The 22,178-nt window shown below is 37.7% G+C and overlaps 1 protein-coding gene across 3 annotated transcripts in view; it reads right to left on the bottom strand.

The window, feature by feature from the left end:
* LOC111049630 overlaps positions 1-22,178 on the bottom strand; it is a 311,297-nt gene that overhangs the window by 171,995 nt on the left and 117,124 nt on the right. For 2 of the 3 annotated variants that reach the window (XM_039425126.1, XM_039425128.1), the window contains 5 exons: positions 16,474-16,638; positions 12,431-12,593; positions 6,924-7,107; positions 6,572-6,611; positions 4,459-4,602 (listed from right to left, as the gene is read on the bottom strand). In XM_039425126.1, coding sequence (XP_039281060.1) covers positions 4,459-4,602; positions 6,572-6,611; positions 6,924-7,107; positions 12,431-12,593; positions 16,474-16,638 — 696 coding nt within the window. The remainder of the gene's footprint in view (positions 1-4,458; positions 4,603-6,571; positions 6,612-6,923; positions 7,108-12,430; positions 12,594-16,473; positions 16,639-22,178) is intronic. The other variant, XM_039425127.1, reaches the window with a different exon arrangement.

Below are 22,178 nucleotides of genomic sequence, written 5' to 3'. Positions count from 1 at the left end.
CACGGCGACGCCAACACGATTGGCCGCACAATGGATATGCACCTGTTTCCCAGATGGGGATACCCAAAAATCCTACTCTCCGACAATGGCACTCAGTTTATGGGGGAACTATGGAACGAACTCGGCCTCAAATGGGGAGTCTTACACTACACCACGCCAATTTATCACCCCCAAGCCAACCCTACCAAGAGAAGGAACCAGGAACTCAAGAAGGGACTACGGATCCGCCTACAAGAACAACACCAAGAATGGGAGAACCAACTACCATCCATGCTATTCACCCTGCGAAATCGACAGAACACGGCAACAAGATACAGCCCCAGTCAAATCCTGTTTGGCCAAACCCTTCCACGGCCAGGGGAATGGAGCCACTGGCCCGAAAATCAACTCAAACCGCACAAAGACCATATTAACCAGCGTCTACACACGCTAACCGCAATCCAACGCGAAGCCGTGTTGAACCAAGAAAATTATCTCAATAGGAAGGGAGACCCGATAGCCGAGACACAGCCTCATTACCAGATCGGCGACCAGGTGCTCACACGGAAACATCAACTCTCAAACAAGGCTCAGAAATTCCACGCGGGCCTAGCACCCAGATGGGAGGGACCATATACGGTTGCCCACAACCAAGGAGCTGTCTACTGGATCACCCGTGACAACGAGACCATCAAGGTGTATGAGACTCAACTACGCCCGGCTCCAACCACCGACCAGCAACATCTCTTGGAATAACAACCCACCTGTTGGGGGAGACCCTTCTGGTCTTATTTCTGTAATTATTGACCACAACCCACCTGTTGGGGGAGACCCTTCTGGTCTCACTTCTGTAAAATTATCGCCCAATGGCACTTTTGTATATTTTGTAAACATTGTATCTTGTTTTTTGCAATCAATAAATTCTCGCCGTGGCTACCTCAAACGGGGGGGGGGGGAATTGATACCTCCCTCGCGTTCGCTACCTTTCAGCCTGCCGCTCTGCTCTGCTCCCCACGCCACGCATCAACCAAATGAGTGGTTGACCCACCCGCCACCAGGGTGCGCCTCAGGCGCCGCCACCCGTTTCTGCGTTTCTATTGGCCGAGCACCGCCGGCCAATAGCAGCACAGGTGAACTTGGGGACTGTGAATAAAAGGGTAAAATACTAAGTAAAATACTCAGCTACCCTTGATAGCACTTGCTCACTAGCAGCCTTCCACTGAAGAGCCAGAAGAGACCACCAGCCTAGACCACTACCAGAGACCACTACCAGCCGAGACCACTACCGAGACCAGGAGCAGAGCAGCGAGCAGGCCAATGAGGGAACCACGGCGAGACTAACCGCAACCTGTGGTGTCTTCCTTGTCTACTACCCAGCCGATGCCCAGGAGGAACCGAGCCGGCCGCCGAACCCAGAAGAGGAGGGCCCTACGTTGGCTTCGCCAGGTGAAGGAGAGGCTGAGGCTGTACACCGCCACGCCAGCTGCGCCCCAAGACTTAGCGCCCCAGCCTAAGAACTGGCGTGCGGTTCTGGATGCGCGGATGGGTGCCGAACCGACATCGGAGTGTGTGCAGCAGAAGCCTACGACCCTGCCTGCCCGGGGTTTGACCAAAGGCCCCTTCTAAACGAGGAAGTGGTCGAGGAGGTCCTCCCGGCGGAGATTCGGCACGACCTCTGGCTAGTAGATCACCCGGTCTGCCCTCTCCGTAGCCCGGGTAAACCAGAGTGGAGACTGCGAACCATTGACTTGAGCCCCTGCCAGCCTGCTCTCGCAACAGACGGACCTGCCCGGGACCCTTGCGCGGCGTGGTATCGCGCCAGTCGACGACTACTAAACATCTAGCCTGCCTTGGTCCCTTTCAGGACCACCAGCAACAATTTTGGTCCCTTTTCAGGGCCACCAAAAGCCATTTTTTCAGACAGTGGTAACAAACCCCTCGCTCGACCCGACTGACTAGCCCAATTGATGAACGAGCCACACCTTCCGCCATATCAAGCAAAAACAAGGTGCTGTATATAAAAGGTTTATTGTCCCCGAATACAATAATTATCATGGTAAATGTGAACTTAGTTATCTTGTACCAACTATTTTCAATGAGTTGCCAGAAGATTTCATTGGTCTGGATAGAATTTCAATTGTTAAAAATAAGATGAAACACTTTCTGTTAAATAATTTGAGTGAATTTGAATGATCTTCATAAATTCTTTCTTTTTTTATATATTTTTATCTTGTGTATGTTTTTTTGTCATAAGCAACAACTGAAATCCCATTGTTTTATTATTTTATTACTACATATTGCTACACAATACAATTAAATGAATTATTATCAATTAATTTTCTTTCACTCAAGATTGACAACTTTTTTTCTCTTGATATGATTTGAATTGAAAATTATTTATTTTGGGATCACTGATTGATCATATCAATGTACTATCTCTATGGTTTTTTTTAATATAATGTAAAACTTGACTCCTCCAGTCAAACCTTCTTTAGAAGGTTTTGGAGAATTTATATTTTGTCTGGTTTATAATATTTGAAACTTTCCACTGAAAGGGAATCTTCTTATCTTTTGTCATCCTTGTTTTTTTTATCATTCTTCATTTGTTTTGGTTTGTGAGATTTCTTTTTATAAGTGTATTTTTCATTTTTGTTTGTTATATTTTCTATGATAAACTCCCTTCTTCTGGGGGTAGCAGGACGAAGGAAAAAGAAAAGTAAAGGATTATTATTAATTCGCTAATATGTATGTCACAGATGTCAAACATGGAATGTACAAACAGGAAGTTAGAGACGATCTACATGGATGCTGCTACAGTCATTGAACCATTGGTGATGGGTAACATCAAAGAGCTGGAGCCTCAGCATCAATACAACATCCTTTGTGTCCAGTGTAAACTTCATCCAGACTATGGTGTGAAAATAGTAGCTCATGTGAAGTGGGAGTGCGATGTGCTGCCAGTGTGAACTTGGAACAGCATTTCCCAGAAGTACATCCAAAATTGACGGTTCTGGATGCAGAATCAATAGTTCTACAGTTCCTGAAGATTTATAACGATAGTTCCATTAAAATAGTCGAAATAAATGAATTTGAAGAAATGCTCTTCCAAGTTCCACTGGAAAAATGTATTTTTGTCAGCAGAACACAGAGAAATGCTCAAAGATCATCAAATATGAGAGTTCTAGGCAGAGGAGTTCATCCTGAATTCAGAACAGGTGTTCCAATTGATGAATTCAATAGATCAATTGTTATGGCTATTTGAAATTCAAAGAACGAGATAATTCACGTTTTCACCAGAAGAACACAGAATTCAAATATTTGAGAGGTGGAAATCATAGCTCTAGGAAAAGGAGGTCATTCTGAATCCAGATAAGGTGAGATCTAATTGATAAATTCAATAGATACATTTTTATCGCTATTAGAAATTCAAAAAACGAATTAATTCACGATTTTACCAGAAGAACACAGAATTCAAATATTTGAGAGGTGGAAATCATAGTTCTAGGAAGAGGAGGTCATCCTGAATCCAGAACAGCTGAGTTCCAATTGATAATTCAATAGATAAATTTTTATGGCTATTTGAAATTCGAAAAACTAGATAATTCACGTTTTCACCAGAAGAACACAGAATTCAAATATTTGAGAGCTGGAAATCATAGTTCTAGGAAGAGGAGGTCATCCTGAATCCAGAACAGCTGAGTTCCAATTCATTAATTCAATAGATAAATTTTTATGGCTATTTGAAATTCAAAAAACTAGATAATTCACGTTTTCACCAGAAGAACACAGAATTCAAATATTTGAGAGCTGGAAATCATAGTTCTAGGAAGAGGAGGTCATCCTGAATCCAGAACAGCTGAGTTCCAATTGATAAATTAAATAGATAAATTTTCATGGCTATTTGAAATTCAACAAATACAATAGTGTACAAGTTTTAGCTTAGTTCACTCAACTGAGGGTATAAGGCTCTATGCACATTTGCGACGCTAGCCAGTTGCATTTTTAGGAGTGGAGCGACTCTCTGCCGGCAGCCAATTTCAGCTCAGTGCACACTTGTGCGTATCGATTATAACTGAATTATATCATGTGTTTTGCATAACATCTGGTATACTACAATCATGTGTAGAAATAGAATATCCACGATGAAATTCTTGGCCATTTCGGCCAAGGGTTAACAAATTTAATTCGGATGATTATCTGACAGAATGCAGATGTGCTGATCAGTAGATGCTCATGGCCAATATCTAGGAAACTGGCCTTCTCAAATAGTATACTGAGTCTGTGAGGCTGAATAGTGAGGTATGGTATAGTATAAATGTACCTGTGCATTAGTTGTGAAACTGCCACAGTGATAGATGAGTTATTTTCAAAAAGAAAACATTTTCTACACATGATAATGAGAAGAATACACTGAACCGATCATGCCATCAGAGAAAATAAAAGATTTTATTTCTGATGAAATATGTTAAAAATACTCACACTGAATGATTATTGGTCACTGGAAGCGTGTCCTGCCACTTGGAACCAATCAAGTATGAAATACCATTGGAAGATAGCTTGGTCATTTTCGCTACTTCATCTAGGAGTCTCAATTGAGCAGCACCACAGATTAACTTCCTTTCTCTTCGAACAGAAAAACAAGATATGACAAAATATCCATGTTGCCGGAATGTACTAAATCACTTCATGCAATCCCATATGAATGGGAATATTAAAATTGACAACTATGAATCAACTGTGTCATCGAATTGGATATTTTCAGTCATATATGGGCTTGTATGAGAGGATGAATTCTCGTACATTATGGCAACACGAACATTTTGACCGAGTCCCATGCTTAACAGGTACAGTCCCAAGCGACTGGTACCCACCTGTTTTATCAGAGTAGAATAACGTAGAACCATAGAGAAAAAATAGCTTGAAGGCTTATTTACACGGTGCCAGTTAAGGTAGCCAGTCCCTGGATGCCAACGACTGGCACTGTGTAAACGGCTCACGCCAGTAACTGGAGAAGTCAGCAAGCCCAGGACGCGCCAGGAGCTGGCAGTTCCAGCAGAACAAATATTTTTGTTTTACTGGCGCGCCAGCTTCATGTCAGCCTAATCACAGTAGCTTTATACTCTTGCGGGCATGAAGCTCCCTTATAATATTATTGTCTCTGATGCCCTCAAAGTCTTATTGTCCATCCACTCTCGTATTCACATTGCTCGTTCATCCGCTGTAACTCGTGGGTACATATTTCCAAAAGTTCTTCACACAAAACCATAGATGCCTATTCCACTATTCTACACTTCTACATATATATATATATATATATATATATATATATATATTCTACACATATTCCACTATTCTACAAAGATGCCTATTCTACACTTTTGAACGGCAACTCTGTGTGGCGTCTCTTTCATTTGTTTAAAAAACCAAGATCTGCACTACTTTTACATAAACCACGCTTGCTGTGGAACTACACCCACACATCCGACTTGTTCCAGTAGCTGGCAACGTATAAACAGGGTACCACTTAAAGCTGGCATGCCAGTTGCCGCTTGCCAGTGACCTTCCAGTCAATATCCAAACTGACATGCCAGCCACTGGAACCGTGTAAATCAGCCTTGAGATTCATCTACTTGTATCAGTTGTCTCTGGTAGAACATAAATATGGGTAGATTAAAAAAGACCGTTTCAGAAACACAGATATAAGACCTCAGCTGAATACTTTTGCTATAAGAGATAAAATAAATGGGAGTAGAAATGATTGGTTCCAACATGTGAATATAATGAGTAAAATCCGTATCCCTAAGCAAGCTTTATTGTATGAACCAGTTGTAAAAAGAGATAGAGGATGTCCAAGAAAAAGATGGTCCAATTATAGTTGCGAATTCGGAACGGGCAATGATGCCTCAACATGAAAGGAAGAAGAAGAGAATAACGATCAATATTCCACTCTATTCAGCATTCAATATTCAATTTCCATATCAATACTCAATATTCAATATTCAGCATTCAATTAAAATTGATATACATATTTGAAATTAACTTCCCAATTTGGATTATTAATAAAAATTCATTCAGAATAGATATAGAGCTGTATCTTGTCTTGTTTTAAAGTGAAACACTTCAAGTTTGTTATCGAATCGTCTGATAGTGTCACGCTAGTAACAAGCGCCAATGTCATTTACAAATTGACGATGAAAATGGTTACCTCCACTGGGCCCTAGCATCATGACTGTAGTCTACGTCAGTCAGATAGTGTACATCAGCTATACTGTACGTCAGTGGTGCTCGGAATTCGCTGACTCCATGTTGAACTGCCGTATGAATCAAAACTGCTCTCTCTGATCATATGGTATAGATTCATATGGCGACTCAGCGAATTCCGAGTTAGCAAATTCTATCAACTCTTCAGAATAGCCTATGTCTTTGTCCAGGGGAGGCAGCCATTTTCACATGGTCCTAACGACCGCTAGAGCCTGTTATGGAGACATTTCGCACTTACAACGATTCTAGTTGTGTATTTTTTTCTGAATAAATTTTCATTGATCATCCAAATTGAGAAATTAATTTCATATCACTACGTATGATAACTTACTTTGTTGCCGGATTAACCTCTTGAAATTTCATGTAATGGTCTGAAAAAAATCGAATACTTCAGTGAGAAACTATTCTGCTAAACAATACAAGTTCACTGGTTTGAACAATGATTCAATTTCATTTGAACTATATCCTGCTAAAACTCTCATGTTTTTCCACATTTTTTTCTCGTAAATGAATATTGTTAATAGGATAAGAGTAGAGAGTTCCTTCGATACATTACTTTTGCATGAGACACTATGGTTCTAATATTATTACTTGTATTTGAGAGTAGAAATAATTTTAAAATCGAATTTGGGAATATGTTTGTGAACTATTTTGGGAAAAATGACTATACAAATTCAACTCACCAAACTTCACGACTGTACGACGATCCTTAGCTCTCACATACTTGGTTTCTTCAAAAAAGACAAAGATGCCTTGCTTTACAACTTTGATTCCTTCGTAGTGATATATCATCGATAATTGAAGTGAAAATTCCAACTGCAGTATATTCACTATTCTAATAAGTTCTGGCTCACTGGAATTCTCGCACTGTTGAAATACATGAAAGTATATTGCATATTTAATACATCGAAGCAAGCTGTAGTGAATTTCTCGGCTAAAGACCTCTGGCTGTAGCTTATTGTACCATAATCCAGTACAGCTTGGATAATCAATGTTTCTACTCTACTAATAATTTACAGAGTGAAGTACTGATGAACTTGCATATTGTAGTGATGCATTTTGTAACGAATTTACCGTGATAAAGCTTATTTTGATTTGATTCGAATGCTGCCATTAGCCTTTCAAGCTGCTTCATAGTTTTAATAAAATAATCAAACGAGTGTACAGGTAATGAATTCCTACTAATGACTATCTTTTATAGAGCTTCCAGTAGTTGTCGATTTGTGGAATGTTTGTTCGACGATTGCTTTTGATTGTACAATCAGAAAGTAGCTTTACTTTTTGGTGTTGAGATGGGCCGTGCTTTCACACTGCCCCGGGGTGGACGGAAATCTTCGGCAGTGGTAGTTCTTGAGAGGCGAAAAAGGGTGACCTCCATACGGACGTCTCGTATTATATTACGACACCGGAGCATGCTAGAATACTGCCTCTGTATTGCGGCCGAGGATCATGAGATTGTGAGGGTTCCCTGCGCCTGCACTATTGCCGAGGCCGAGACGGCTGTATATTGCTGTTTATTGGCAACTAGGCCCAATCTGTCCACTGACTTTATAGCATGTTTAATCCCGTGTTTAGGATTGATACGTTAAGCTGTCGGTCCCGGCTGTCTTAAAAACATTTGTTAGGTCATGTCAGAGGTCCTGAAATAATTCAGGTGCGACCAGAAAAATTTGGCACCAGACCTGAGTCAGCCAGGACACTCGATATTATTATTATAATTATTTTCATTTCATTCATCACATGACAAATGAGTGTTTATTGCAGTCAAAGTCGGCCTTTGGCAAGACTTTGGTGCATTACTGAACTGAAATGTTCAAAAATGATCTCACAATGGATGCTGTGCTGAGAACAACTGCTTTTCCCATGGCATATTTTTAGATTTTTTGATCCCATCTGACAAAGATTTGTTGACACTTTTCTAGTTACAACTCCAACCGTGGAGATGATGACAGGAATAATGGTGACCTTTTCTTGCATCCAGACTTCCTTGATCTCAGCAACCAAGGGAAAGTACTTGGAGACCTTTTCATTATAATAATGGTCCAAGACCATCTACAATACTCAAACCATAATGTAGGTATCGTTTGTGTAGAAAATGGCGGACGATCTGGCCCAACAACAAATCACACTGCTTATTGGAGGTTATGTTGACAACCGATTGTAAGCTAGTTGCTACACGTGTTATTTCATGTGTTATTTCATGTTGTGTCGTGTCTTGTTTCATGATTTAATATTATACAAAAATATTGCAAACTCGGTTCGTGTTGTGTTTCTGGATGTAATTCCAACTACCTATGGTAATAATAATAAGTAATACATAATTTTTTTGTTCTTTTCCGAAAGACAAACATTTAAGAAAGTTATGGATTAGAAGACAAATTCATCTTGATCATTAATTGTTGTATATTCCAAAAGACGATTGTAGGCTAGTTGTGTTAAAAGTGTTTTATTACTGTATTTTCGTGTCAAGCCATGTCTTTTCCGTGATGTAATACATACAAAAAAAGAACAAATGGGTCGTTCTTGTTGTGTTCCTGGATGTAAATCCAACTATGGTAATTCAAGTAACATATCAATTTTTACTTTTCCAAAAGACAAAAGCTTAAGAAACTTATGGATTAGAAGAATTCACCGTGATAATTTTGTTGTCAATGATAAAACAATAGTGTGTATCAATCATTTTGAAGCTCGTTTTGTGATCAAGGAAGACATTTTTCCTGTTGTTGATGGTGAACCCATTCGTGTGCCACGGAAAAAGCCCAAATTAAGTAGTGACGCTTATCCCTCAATTTTTCCAAACCAGCCATCCTACCACACAGTGTCTCTTGGCAAGGAAAGGAAAGACCCCAATGTGCGCGTACAAGAGCTTTTACAAAGAGATGAGGAAAGTTCCACTAATTTGTGCAGTAATGATATCATTTCAGATTTCGATTCATTTGAAAATGAAATCATGAACAGACAGTTCAATCCATTTCTGGCTTTTGACAAGAATACTCATGTACGTTTTATTAAAATAGAAGATAATAACTTCAATGATAGTCCGTGTGTACCTGTTACTTTAAAAGTGTCTGATAATTTTGATGTAAATATATTTTTCAAAAATCTGTGCCTGCCTCTGGAAAACTTCAGATGGATATTGGAGTGTGAGGGGAAGAAGGAATTATTGAAATGTGATAGGTGGAGTAAGCTTGATAACTTGGTGAGTACCCTTTCAAGTTATACTTATAATTTGCCCCTTGTTGAGAAGGGAATTCCTTTGATCAATAGTTTAAAAGAACATTTATTGATAGATGAAGAAGTAGAGAATACCAACCAGATTAAATTTGCTTTGGAGCAGCTTGAACTGGCATTTGCAAAGCAGAAGAGATATTCACCAGGTTTCTGTTTCTGAAGGAACTATTCAGTTTCTGAAACTAGTATCAAAGTGGTGGGATATCGTAAATGTGAAGCACCCTATGAAGGGGAAGTATACGAGAAATGATCATTCAAATCCCATTTCTGGCTCTGATGATGAGAAACTTATTTTTCTAGAAAACCTGAAAGTATTTATTGATATATGGCACTTATCTCATTCTTCTGGAAAACTGAGCAATGAAACTTATTTAGCTCTTTCTCACACTCTAACTGCAATTATATTTTTCATAAATATAATTGGGCCTATGTATTGACAGCTAAACTGCAGACAGATAATTTGGAGAGTAGATTTGGATGTTACAGAAGGTTAAGTGGATGCTCATACAATGTTTCTGTAGAGCAGATATTAGAGTCTGAAAGGAAGCTCAAAGTATTGAGTCTACTAAAATTAAGATCTGCAAAATTAAGAGAATTTCATTTGAGAGATCTGGCGGTGACATTCACTCAAGAAAAAGTAGTAGAAAATTCAATTCAATTTCAGTCTGCTCTTGATGAAGCTCCATTCATATCATCCAGTTGCTTCACAAACCCTCCAGGTAACTATATGTTTGGCTAGCTACACAGGAATGAAAGTATTGAAGCGACTAGAAAAAGGGGGAAAAGTGTGCAATGAATGCAAGGAAATGCTTCAGTCGCATGAAGACATGAATGTAGACTGTGATATGGAAGAACTTCTGTACTATTTCAATGAGCTGAACCGAGGTGGATTGAAATGCCCTTCTTCCTTCTTGATGGATTCGTGTGTCAACATCTACAAATTAATGGAAGTGATGATAAGCAGTCGCTACGAACTTGAATTTATGAAGCTAAGGAACCAGAGGGATGCCCTGGTGACATTAGGTATTCAACTGACTGAAAATACAATCAACAATTTGAACGATGTGTGTAAATGTGGGGTCCCTATAGTGAAAATAATTAAAAAGTGTGTGAAAACATTAGCCAATATATTTATTTATAACTACACCAAAGTCCTTAATGAGAGAAACGGATCAAAAGACTTAGCTAAAAAACTTGCCAATCAAAAAAGAAAAGCTGATCTTGGGGAAAAGGTGCAGAAACGCAAGACACTCAAACTGAGCAGCAAGTGAAGGTAAAGTGAATTTTTAGAGTTATTATTTCAGTTTAAGATGGAATAAGAATTTGCATAATATTTCTCATAGTTTTTTGCATGATATTCCGTATAGTTTTTTTAAAAAAGCTAATTCCAATCAGTTACGAGTCTGATCACTTCTAGATATTACGAGTTAGATTTGCCGCCAAGCTACTATTGGTTGGCTGGAGTTGGGCTAGATCCGCCGCCATCGTGTTTAGCACATTAAGGTCTGAGTATTGTAGATGGTCTTGACTGGTCCAAGTTGTGGCAGCATGGTATGCCAACATCTATCAGTGTTGTTTCCTTGGCTACCTTATCCATAAGGATGTTATCTGGTCTATTATGAGCAACAGTTCTGTCTGTCAGCACCGACCGGTCCCAGTATAACTTATGTGTCTCATTCTACAAGACTGGGGATGGCTTGTGTGGGTAGTGGGGCAGCTTCTAATTATTATTATTATTTATAAAAATCCAATTAAGTTGTGTGCAAAGTTTTGTAGACTGACTGAATACCCAAAATTAAAAAAATCAGAGAATGAACAGTTAGGTAACCAGAATATTCGACAGGTTGAACTTTTGACAATTGGATTTGATCGAAATTGTTCGTGTCGGATCCTTATAGTATAAGGACCTTAAGTTCAAAATTTCAAGTCATTCCGTCAATTGGGAGATGAGATATCATGTTTAAAGACGCACATACACTCATAGGCACACACACACACACACACACACACACACACACACACACACACACACACACACACACACACACACACACCACACACACACACACACACACACACACACACACCACACACACACACACACACACACACACACACAACACACACACACACACACACACACACACACACACCGTTTAACCGTTGAATAACCGTTTATGGACACGCTCCGAATAATATCTTGAATCCAGTGGTTCAACTGACTGACAGAATAAAAAGAAATTTTTCCAGAATCTAGACAAAAATGCAATACAGATACTCAACCTCAAAAACTTGTTCAAATTCATAATACTACAGAAATACTTCTTCGAAAATCATTATAGACAGACCAATGAATACATGGACACTTGCACCATAGAACACCAGACTTTTATACAGCAATGGGAAAGGCTTTACCGGAATACTTTGTACCCAACATCTTCAACAGCATCCCCAATCACCTCAAGAGCTTCAACATATACGCAGATGTTAAAAGAGAAATAAAGAGCTATTTTATAACAAATCAATAGAAGAATAGAAGATTAACATATAACTCAATTTAACATATAAATGTGAACATGATAAAAAGAATAATACAAAAAGAATAAGGAATTATATAATGTTCATGAATCTCTTGCAAATCTGATAAATAATGTATTAAAACAACACTCCAATATAAGCTAAAATTAGCTTCATTGGGTAGCCACAAAATCTTGATAATAATAGGAGATCTAAATTAATTCTTTCAACTCGTACAGTTATCATTATTATTGTTATTATTATATTATGGAGATCTGAATAGATTCTCACGACCTATGTAAGAAAATATGAAATGTTATTATTTTATGATCATGCTAATGTAAACTATCATATTATGTAATGTAAGAAAAATTTAAATAAAAACATTTATTATTATTATTATTATTATTATTATTATCATTACTATAGAATTGAACCCAACCTTGCAAGTCCAAAAATGCTGTTGTAATAATTTCAAATAGTTCTTGAATTCTGCCTTGTCGAGTTTTTTGGGAAAGTTGTACCCAATTGTTGACCAGAGGATTGTCACCTCGGGAAGATGATTTCCCTTTAGATCTGCCTCAGGATTGGGCTGATACTCGCAACTTGCAACAAAATCAACACAGAAATTAATAGGAATAATGAAGATAATTTATATTCATGATAGTAGAACGTTTTTACTATAAAGTAGTCTAGAAAGTGGAATTTTCAATATTATTTCGAACCAGCAGGTAACCAACCCGTGCTCCGGAAAAGTCTAATCAAAAACTTGACAAACTTAGAAATTGACCTGCTGGAATCTTGAATTTAAAATAGGCCTATAACCATCCTCGGTAAATAAAGAATCTATATGCAAAACTTCAAGTTAATCAGTCCAGTAGGTCAGACGTGATGATGTGTCATTCGTAAATTTCCTATCCCATATGAGCCAATTTATTCTTCGTTTATAATAGATAAAACATGTATTCGAAGAAATAAATTATTGCATTAGTTTGCTCTACAATCATCAATGATTGTGTATCTGATAGCACTCGTAAAATTCATTTCTTCCAGTTCTTCTCCATGTTGTAGAATTGGGGTAAAACCTATCTGGATGGGGGCATGGAACGGTCAAGAAAGAACAATACCCCTCCTTCAACGCTGGTTGAATGGGAAACAATAATCGTCAATAAACAATAATAATGAATGGTCAACCCATGTCGATACTCAACCAATATCAAACAATAGAACTCTTAATGCCCCCATCCAGATAGGTTTAGCAGCATAAAATATTTTTTCAAAACCTACTCCCAAATCCACCACTCTGGTCCGCAACTTACAACTCGACATTTGTATCGTATAAAAGGATCAATTAGCACAAGGAAATTAGTTGTTTGATAATAATATTAGAATAGGCTCAAAATTGTGATCTATAATGATGGAATTCAACTTTTTTCTAAATATAATAAGAATGACTTGAAAATTCAGTTTTGAAACAATTGTACATCTCTGATATTAGAATAGGCTCAAAATTGTGATCTATGATGATGGAATTCAACTTTTTTTCTAAATATAATAAGAATGACTTGAAAATTCAGTTTTGAAACAATTGTACATCTCTGATAACCTGATATGAGTTATAAAATCGTTTTATACTAAAATTATTTATTGCGTGAAACACACTATTCAATTGCAGGGTTTGGTTTTTACCACACTACGAGCATAATATAATTCGATTCGCAATTCGATTGTACATCAATAAAAACTGGTACGGTTTATGCCTTCACGGTTTGGATCTTTGTCGCATCTTGATAAGCTATGCAAGAACTCCATGTTACACCAAGAGCTACAGAGTATAGACCTTAATAGTTGGAAATTATAACTTTGATGATGACCTGTACAGAACACGGAAATGGGAGCCCCGCAGTAAAAATCCAAGTGTGGAATAACGTCACTAAACTTAACAGGATGGGAGCATACGATTCATTGCACAATGGTCGAAAATGTGCTAAATCTACCTGCCAAAGGGTCTCGCAGTTGTATTTTCCTAGCTTGACCGTCCCATGCCCCCATTGAGATAGGTTTTACCTTAAAATTGTACAGTCGCAAAAGTATCAGGGCATTTGATAGCAATATCCTATTGATTTGAACTTTCATTTGATAATTTATTAGCAGTATGCACCAGTAGATGAAAGGATAGATCAACACCACTACTCCTATTTATTTTTGATTCCTCAAAAGTTCCAATTCTATCTCGCACTCCAATAATGATTACAGTTAGCTTGAAAAACACTACACACAAGATTAGGTAGTGGTATTCTGGAACGGTTCATTATATTTCTTCATACAGCCAACCCGGTACCCGGTACCTAGGTTGTCAGGTTGGTGTAAGGGTGAGCATACCTGACTAGCAATTAGGAGGTACCAGGTTCGATTCCCGGACTGGCAAATAGTTTTTGGATAGTAGCTCTCATCGGATTTCCATTCAACTGATAACCCTGTTGTCAATATTTGCAGTAGTTGATGAAGTCTTCGGTGTGGTTTACAGCATTTAACTTTGGATTTTCATTGAATAATAAAATTATTTATTTCTCAATTAGCATTTGAATAAATTAGATTTCTGATCAATTTCCATCTATTAATTAGATGCTGACTTTACAACGTGAATCTCACTATGAACCGCCACATAATTATATTGGGTCGATTGAATAAGAACTAACAATATTGCTAATACTAGGATTCGAGTCAGCTTATAAATGATTTCTATCCTTAGGCCGGTTGGTTACAGAGCTCGACCGACTGTCAGTGCGTACGTCAGTTGCGCATGTCTTTTTCATTGATATTCCATGTATCCGTACAGAGGACTGACTGCACGCATGCGCATGGTCAGGACCATGCGTTTTATACTACATACGAAAACCATTGGTCGAGCTCGTGCGCATCCGTTCCATTGGTCGACTGACGCGCTATTGAAACAAATAGAAGCTTCCAGAGCTGTACTGATCAGTAGCCCGGTCGCAACATAACCAATGTGCTGACATCTCTTCCCGACAATCAGCTGATATTGAATTGAATAGCATAATGAATAAATTCAATTAATAGTGTCATATTTGATTTCAGAGTTTCTCTATACATCTCTTCAATCTTTTCTAATTTTTTTATTGAGAAAATAATATATTATTAATATTATCTACATTTATTTGATCCGTAGCTTAAAGTGACTGCAAGTATTCCCAATGGTGATACAAGCTCGAAATAACTCATCAAAATTTCTGATGGACATTCTGAGGTATCTTGACCCCAAGCAATGATGTATAATGGTACTAAATTCCCTTTGAAATGCTCTTTGGGCGACCATCGGGTGAACTTGATATCTACATATTTTAATCTTTCGTTTATGGAGATAATAAGCTGCAATTAAAAAATCTGTAAAGGCATCCATTTTGTAAGTCAGAAAAAATGATGTATGGTCAGGATGGTGCATACGCACTGACGGTCGGTCGAGCTCTGTAGCTGACCTTAGACCAGTTATAGAATAGACACGGCCCATTGTATATTCATACTGAAAGTCGATGAAGCCAACATCTACTGCCAAATCCACCCATCTTGACGTCACAACAGTGACGTCACGCATCGTATAGAAATTATAGAAAACTTTTTTTAGTTTGTTGTGTAAGTGTTTGTGGTGTTCAACTTACATTGTTGTTAAACAATGCATTGTTGTAAAACATAACTTGTTTTCCATAGCAGATTGTTATTTATTTATTCATGTAATTATTATTTATAAAAATGGTAATCTCCTATGCAGCATATAGTTGCACTGAAATTTTCAGGAAAAAAAGTGGAATATCTTTTCATGCGTAAGTTGAAATTTATACACATAAATATTGTAAGTTGTAACTGTAATATTATCCTTGGTTATGATGTAAGTGAACTCATTGCAGCATGACAATAAATTAGTTTTGTAGGCTACCATACCTTATTATTTTCAAAACACATTATAACTTTGAAGCCGATATCACATAACACATTATAACTTAACCGATATCGTTTTTGCCCATAGCTAGAAATAACCTAAAAACACCATGAATCTAAAATAGACACAATCTGAAAGTTTTCCATACGATGCGTGACGTCACTGTTGTGACGTCAAGATGGGTGGATTTGACAGTAGATGTTGGCTTCAGAGGCTAGACTTCCCAGCGTGTCTATTCTATAACTAGTCTAAGATTCTATCTAATGCTGCCTACAGTCAAAGTTATCTATCTACTAATGATGGTCTACAGTTACTATATCAAAGATATGTTTATTTATAGAAACTGTGATGCTGTCTATAAAACTAACACTTGATTATTCAACAGCTAGAACTAATGGATTAGTTCCTAGTCACAAGATTGTAGCTTTTATTCAATCGACCTATTATGAGTGTGAAATGAGACCCAAAAGTGAAATTATTGAAGCTTATACCTAAGTTGTTGAAACTGATAGATAACTCGAAAAACTCACGTCAATAAACAGCTGACTATATCTTTCGATGAATAACTCTGTCCAATCTCCAACATCACCCCATAAATACTTTGCATAAAAGTTTTCTTATACACTTCGTATGGCCTTTGCAACAAATAGTGTATGTCTCTTCTGAAATTTTGGTCCAATTCTTCCATTTTCAAACTAAAAACGAAAGATTTTGAATATAATATTTATTATTGATGAAGAGCATTTGAGAATAACGTGGATCAATTCAAATTCGGTTAGACACCGAAGCGGTAGCATGTAGAGAGTGTTTAATAGTATTTCAGCAATGGTATACATAGTTTGTTATAGTAGTGTCATTTAGGCCTCTTTCACATGATAGGAGACGTGCAACTTGAACACTGAACAGTGTTCACGTTTTTTTGTCGAAGTACATTGAGTCCAATCGTGTCTTTCACATGGTGATCCCGAGCCAGGAACTTCCTTTTGTCACGTCTTTTCCCCTCGAGGCAAGCAGAAACCTGATTTGATCGAGATACTAGCGGTCATATCGCCGCTAGTTCCACATGGTGATTCTACGTCTCTCCGGTCATCACTTTTTCTCAAAATCTATCTTTCTTGAAAATGAAGATAGAAAGATTCTGTTTTCGGATTTGGATTCAGCGACCCCAAATTCTTAAGACGTGAGTCCCGTTCTCAAACAAGGAAAACAAGGAAGTTATGGCTGTTTTTAATAAAGCTTTCTATTATCATATAATTATACGGTAATAACGAACAGGTACTGTACTATATAGTACGTATGTACTATTATGATACAACGTACACTGCATTCGTGTAATACATTTGGTGGAATATTTATCTTGATTTCTGAAAAATACCCAAAAATAAGGGAGTAAGATGGCTTTGAAAAACCATCGTTTTCCTGCTGAATGACAAAACAGAATAAAAATTATTTAAGACATATTATGTCTTGAACTAAAAACGTACAACAGATATCCAGATCACTCACTATTCAAGCTTTCCATAAATTTATTTGTCTACCCATGGCAGTAGGTTTGCGCCCAACGTTTTCCCTTAAACATTTCTGTATTAATTATTAAATTATGATAGAACACATTAACTTATCGTATTGATCTTCTAAATCCAGTTACATGCACATCGATTCCTGTGAAATTGATTTTTACCGCTCCTATGAATTCTACCAGGTTCAGCGCAACTTGTTAAATATCATTATGTTTGATTCAACAGAATTCATAAGAACGGCAAAAAATCGAACAACAAAAAAGCCGAAGTAGTTTGTGTCGACGGTATACGAGCAAAAGCTCGCACTTGGTCTATAGTTATACGACTGAGGATTCAGCTCAGCAACTAAAATCGATGAGCCATGATTATGTTAATCAATACTCATATAATAAAACAAAGTAATTTCAAAGCCCTTCCGATGACTGAACCTGATGTAGAACACAATTCTAAACACATTTTGCTCAGTAATATTTTCCCGTCAGAAGCACCGTTTACGAGTAAATTGAGCCTAATGATAGGAGAGTCAAATTTTCATTCATCGATGATATGGCAGATGAAGCTATCAGTCTGGTTATCAACTGAGGTATTACATGAAGTCTGATAATTGATATGAGGATAAATAATTATTACTTATACACACTTGCGCTCAGATTGCAATCAGACCATAAGAAGGTCAATGAGAATCTTCAAGTTGTGTCTGTGTCTTCTACACTCACAGACACTGTTCAAACAAATTTTATAACTTGTTCACCAGTTATAAATAACTTGTCAATCTTATAACTTATAAATTGTCAAACAAATAACTTGTCACTAATGCTAGACAATTATTTTGAGGCTCTATCAACATCCAGTCTGTTTCTATACTTATTCTTGATTGCAACATGGTTGAAAAGGCTTACTCACAAAGACATGATGTTGAAAATACAAAATTAGGAATCTTAATGCCTTTTTATATAGAACTTGATAGTTTGGCTTCATTTTCCAACTTTCAAATGAAGAACCAGCCGGAATGGTGATTTCTTGTGGAGTGGAGTCGAGGGGATAGGTTGTCATGACCATAGACGACTACTTGTGCCCTCGTAAAATTATGCCACTGCCGTCAAGTTGTCCCCTCGACTACTTGACACCTACTGGACCGGAGGTGTCAACTAGTCCCGACTGTAAACGAAAACTTGACACCTCGCACCCTCACGACAGGGTGTCCCCCCGATTAGTTGTCACCTCCTCAGAAAGGATACAACTGGACGGGTATGGCTCACGTCTACTTGTCCCCTAAAAACCGGTTTTTAAAAGGGGACAAGTAGCCGGGGTGTCAAGTAGTCGGGGTGGCACCTAGTCCCGTACCTCCACCATCAATCACCATGAATGAAGGAGATTCATCTCCAGAAAAATTCATCCAACCAGACCAGCTTAAAACTCCTGCAGAGCAAATTTAATACTGTATAATGCATTGAAAGAAGCTGATAATAGGATGTGGGCAGCAGAAAGAGAAAACAACATGTTTGAAAAGAAACTGGTGAAACTTCAAATTAAGCTGTGTCAGTTGGAGAGTGGTAACATCAACTCGGTCCCTGCATCTTCCAACAATTTGAAAGTTGTAAAGAGTAGTAATTCTGATCAATACCAATCAACTCCAATAAGGAAAAATCAACTGAGGAGTGAAAAATCTGATACAGCTAAAATACATTGCGTAGTACAAATTACTGCACAGATGAGGAGGAGGAACTTGCCAAGGAGACGGAATGGGTGAGAGTGAAAAATGGGAGATCTAAGAAGAGGAAGCTGAATACTTCGCTCACCCCTCCATCAGAAGGAAAAACAACCAACTATAATAGGGGTGAGTCAGTACTGCAACACAAAGTCAGAAAGAGTCCCCTATTACCATCAGTAATAGTGAATGGTATCAGATCATACAGTAACTTCCATGAAAAGTTAGTCAAGCTACTGCTAAGTTGTAATTTCAGTGTGAAACTACTTGGAGTAGACAGTTTCAAAATTAACTTGAAAAATGAGGAGGATTGTAGATTGCTCAAGAAGGAGTTGAATGAAGAGAAGTTTTCTTGGCATTCTTATGAGAACAAGCAATCAAGGCCAATCAGAGTTATGGCTAAGAAGTGACATCACTCATGTGAATCAGAAAATATTGTGGAGGACCTCGAAGATAAAGGGTTCAAAATTCTGAACGCAAGCATAAAGCTTAAATGGAGAACTAAAGAGCCACTAGATATGTTCATGCTTGAGTTTGACGCAGGAGAAGATGTAAATGAAATTCACAAAAACACCATCATAATGGGATGCAAGGTGGAAATAGAGGCAATGAAGAAATCAAAGCTCATTGCTCAATGCTAAAGATACGAAGCATATAGACACACCCAAAAATATTGCTTTAAAGAGTCTCGTTGTCAAATGTGCTGGTAAACACAGCTCCAAGGATTGCACAAAGGCAGCTGGAGAGGAGCCGAAATTTATTCATTCTGGTGAGAATCATCCAGCAAGCTATCGTAGGTGGATGTTGAACTGAAGAAGATGCGAAGCAAAAATATGAAGTCTCATTCAGGACCAATCAAGCAAGTGGATTCGCGCAAGGAGCATTCAACTCAACCCATACCTGTTTCTTCCCCACTGAAATGGAAACTACGAGATTGTCAGAATTAGATAAACCCTTATCATATGCTGATACTACAAAAATGTCTCAATAAGAAAGATGAAGAAGAATAATCAAGAGGACGGAGTGCTACAAACTTCACAGCTGATATCAACCAAGCTGGAAAAGCAAGAAGCACTATTATCCTCCTTTGAAAAAAGGTTACAGAAATTGCAAAGCAGCACCAGCCCGGCTGGAAGCAGAAGGAAGCAATGAACCACACACTGAAAATCATGGCATGGAATGCCAATGGCATCCTTCAGAAGAAGCAAGAACTATAATTAGTACTCCATAACAAAAAAATAGACATCTGCCTTATTCCAGAAACACATATGACAAATCAATCCTATCTCAAAATTAGAGGCTATGGAACATTCCATACTACACATCCATATAATTCAGCAAGGGGAGGTAATGCAGTAATTGTGAGAGGAACAATTCAACACACTGAAGAAAAGGAATACCAAACAGATGAAATTGAAGCTTCTATTATATCACTGGAGCTCGAAGGAAGCAGCAATATATCAAAGACTTGCACTGAAACAACAAGACTACGTAGAATTCTTCAAACATCTTGGAAGAAGGTTCAACCAACGTAGGAGGAGACTTCAATGCTAGAAATACCCATTGGTGCTTCAAGATAACTACTACAAAGGGTCAAGAACTGTTCAGTGCAATCCAGCAACTCAAATGTGGAGCAATATCAACTGGAAAGTCTGGAAACCCAACATACTGGCCAACAGACTTAGGAGAAATTCCAGATCTGATAGACTTTTTCATCATCTAGGACTTCTCCACAAACAACATCAAAATTAAAGACAGCTGTGACTTGACATCAGATCACTCACCAATAATACTCACATCAAGCGAGAGTGTAATAGAATGAGAACCATCTCCAATAGATGAACAATCTCTGCAATAGATACACAAACAGGAAACAATTGAACAAACAGGAGTCATCGTCATTGAGTAGGGAGAATTTCTTGAAAAACTTCAGGCCGATTTTTAAAATAGGACCGAAAAACAAAAACCCCGTGCACTGGGTAGTGGAGTGCACTGGTGAATTGAGAAAAGAATTTATTAACAAATCGCGGATTGGTATTGATTGGAGGGTATGCCGAGTTGGAGACTATGTTGCCGTCTCTCGTTGCTTCAAGTGCCAAAAAATTGGACATATCAGTAAGCATTGCACTCAAGCACAAAACACCTGTGCTCACTGTTCCACTACAGGACATGATGTTAAAGAGTGCCCTAATAGAGACAAAAAGCCCTCATGTTTAAATTGCTGCAATGATAAAAAAGCTTTCGATCACAAAGTAGGTGACAGAGAGTGCCCTTCCTATCAAAAAGCGCTACAACAAATAATTGATAGAACTGATTATGGAATCTGAAAGAAAAATATTCAATATACTGAGGATAAATAAAAATAATAGTGATAGTAAAATCAAGCAATCAACCCAACACAAAATGATTACTTTAAATTCCATCCTTAACAAAATTGATAGTTTCTACATAACAACTAATACTGATAAGAGTAAGATAAGTCTGGTTTATAATTTTGGTGAGAGGGTTGATGTTATGATATCTTTTACAAAAATAGGAAATATTATTAAAACATCCAAAGGTCTCTGTCTGCTTAGAAATAAAAAGTATTTCTCTCTTGAAGAATGGAATCACCTGAATGTGTTACTGGATTCTAATTATATAAGAGTTTTGTTTTCTGATAAGAACATTCCTATTTTCATATTAAATTATGGTGAAAATGGGGTACTTGATCTTTTGAATAGAATAAATGATTGGAGTAAATTCAATTACCCTTTGATTATAGGAATTGATTATTTTAACAATCTGGGTGAAACTTATTTTGATATTCCTGCCACTGAACTCTTGAGTAGCTAGAGATTTGAAGTTTATTTTTTATTATCGAGGTTATTGTGAAATTGATTTTCTTAATAGACCCAAGCTGTCTGATAGTCCGGGAGTTGAGTACCCTGTGGGATTCTTTTAAGGTAATAATAAACGTGAAGCATTCATAAACTTTATGATTGAATTACGGACCCTACTTCAAAAC

The sequence above is a fragment of the Nilaparvata lugens genome, chromosome 3 (assembly GCF_014356525.2).
Source record: "Nilaparvata lugens isolate BPH chromosome 3, ASM1435652v1, whole genome shotgun sequence".
Lineage (NCBI taxonomy): Eukaryota > Metazoa > Arthropoda > Insecta > Hemiptera > Delphacidae > Nilaparvata > Nilaparvata lugens.
This window is presented reverse-complemented; position numbering and strand designations above follow the sequence as displayed.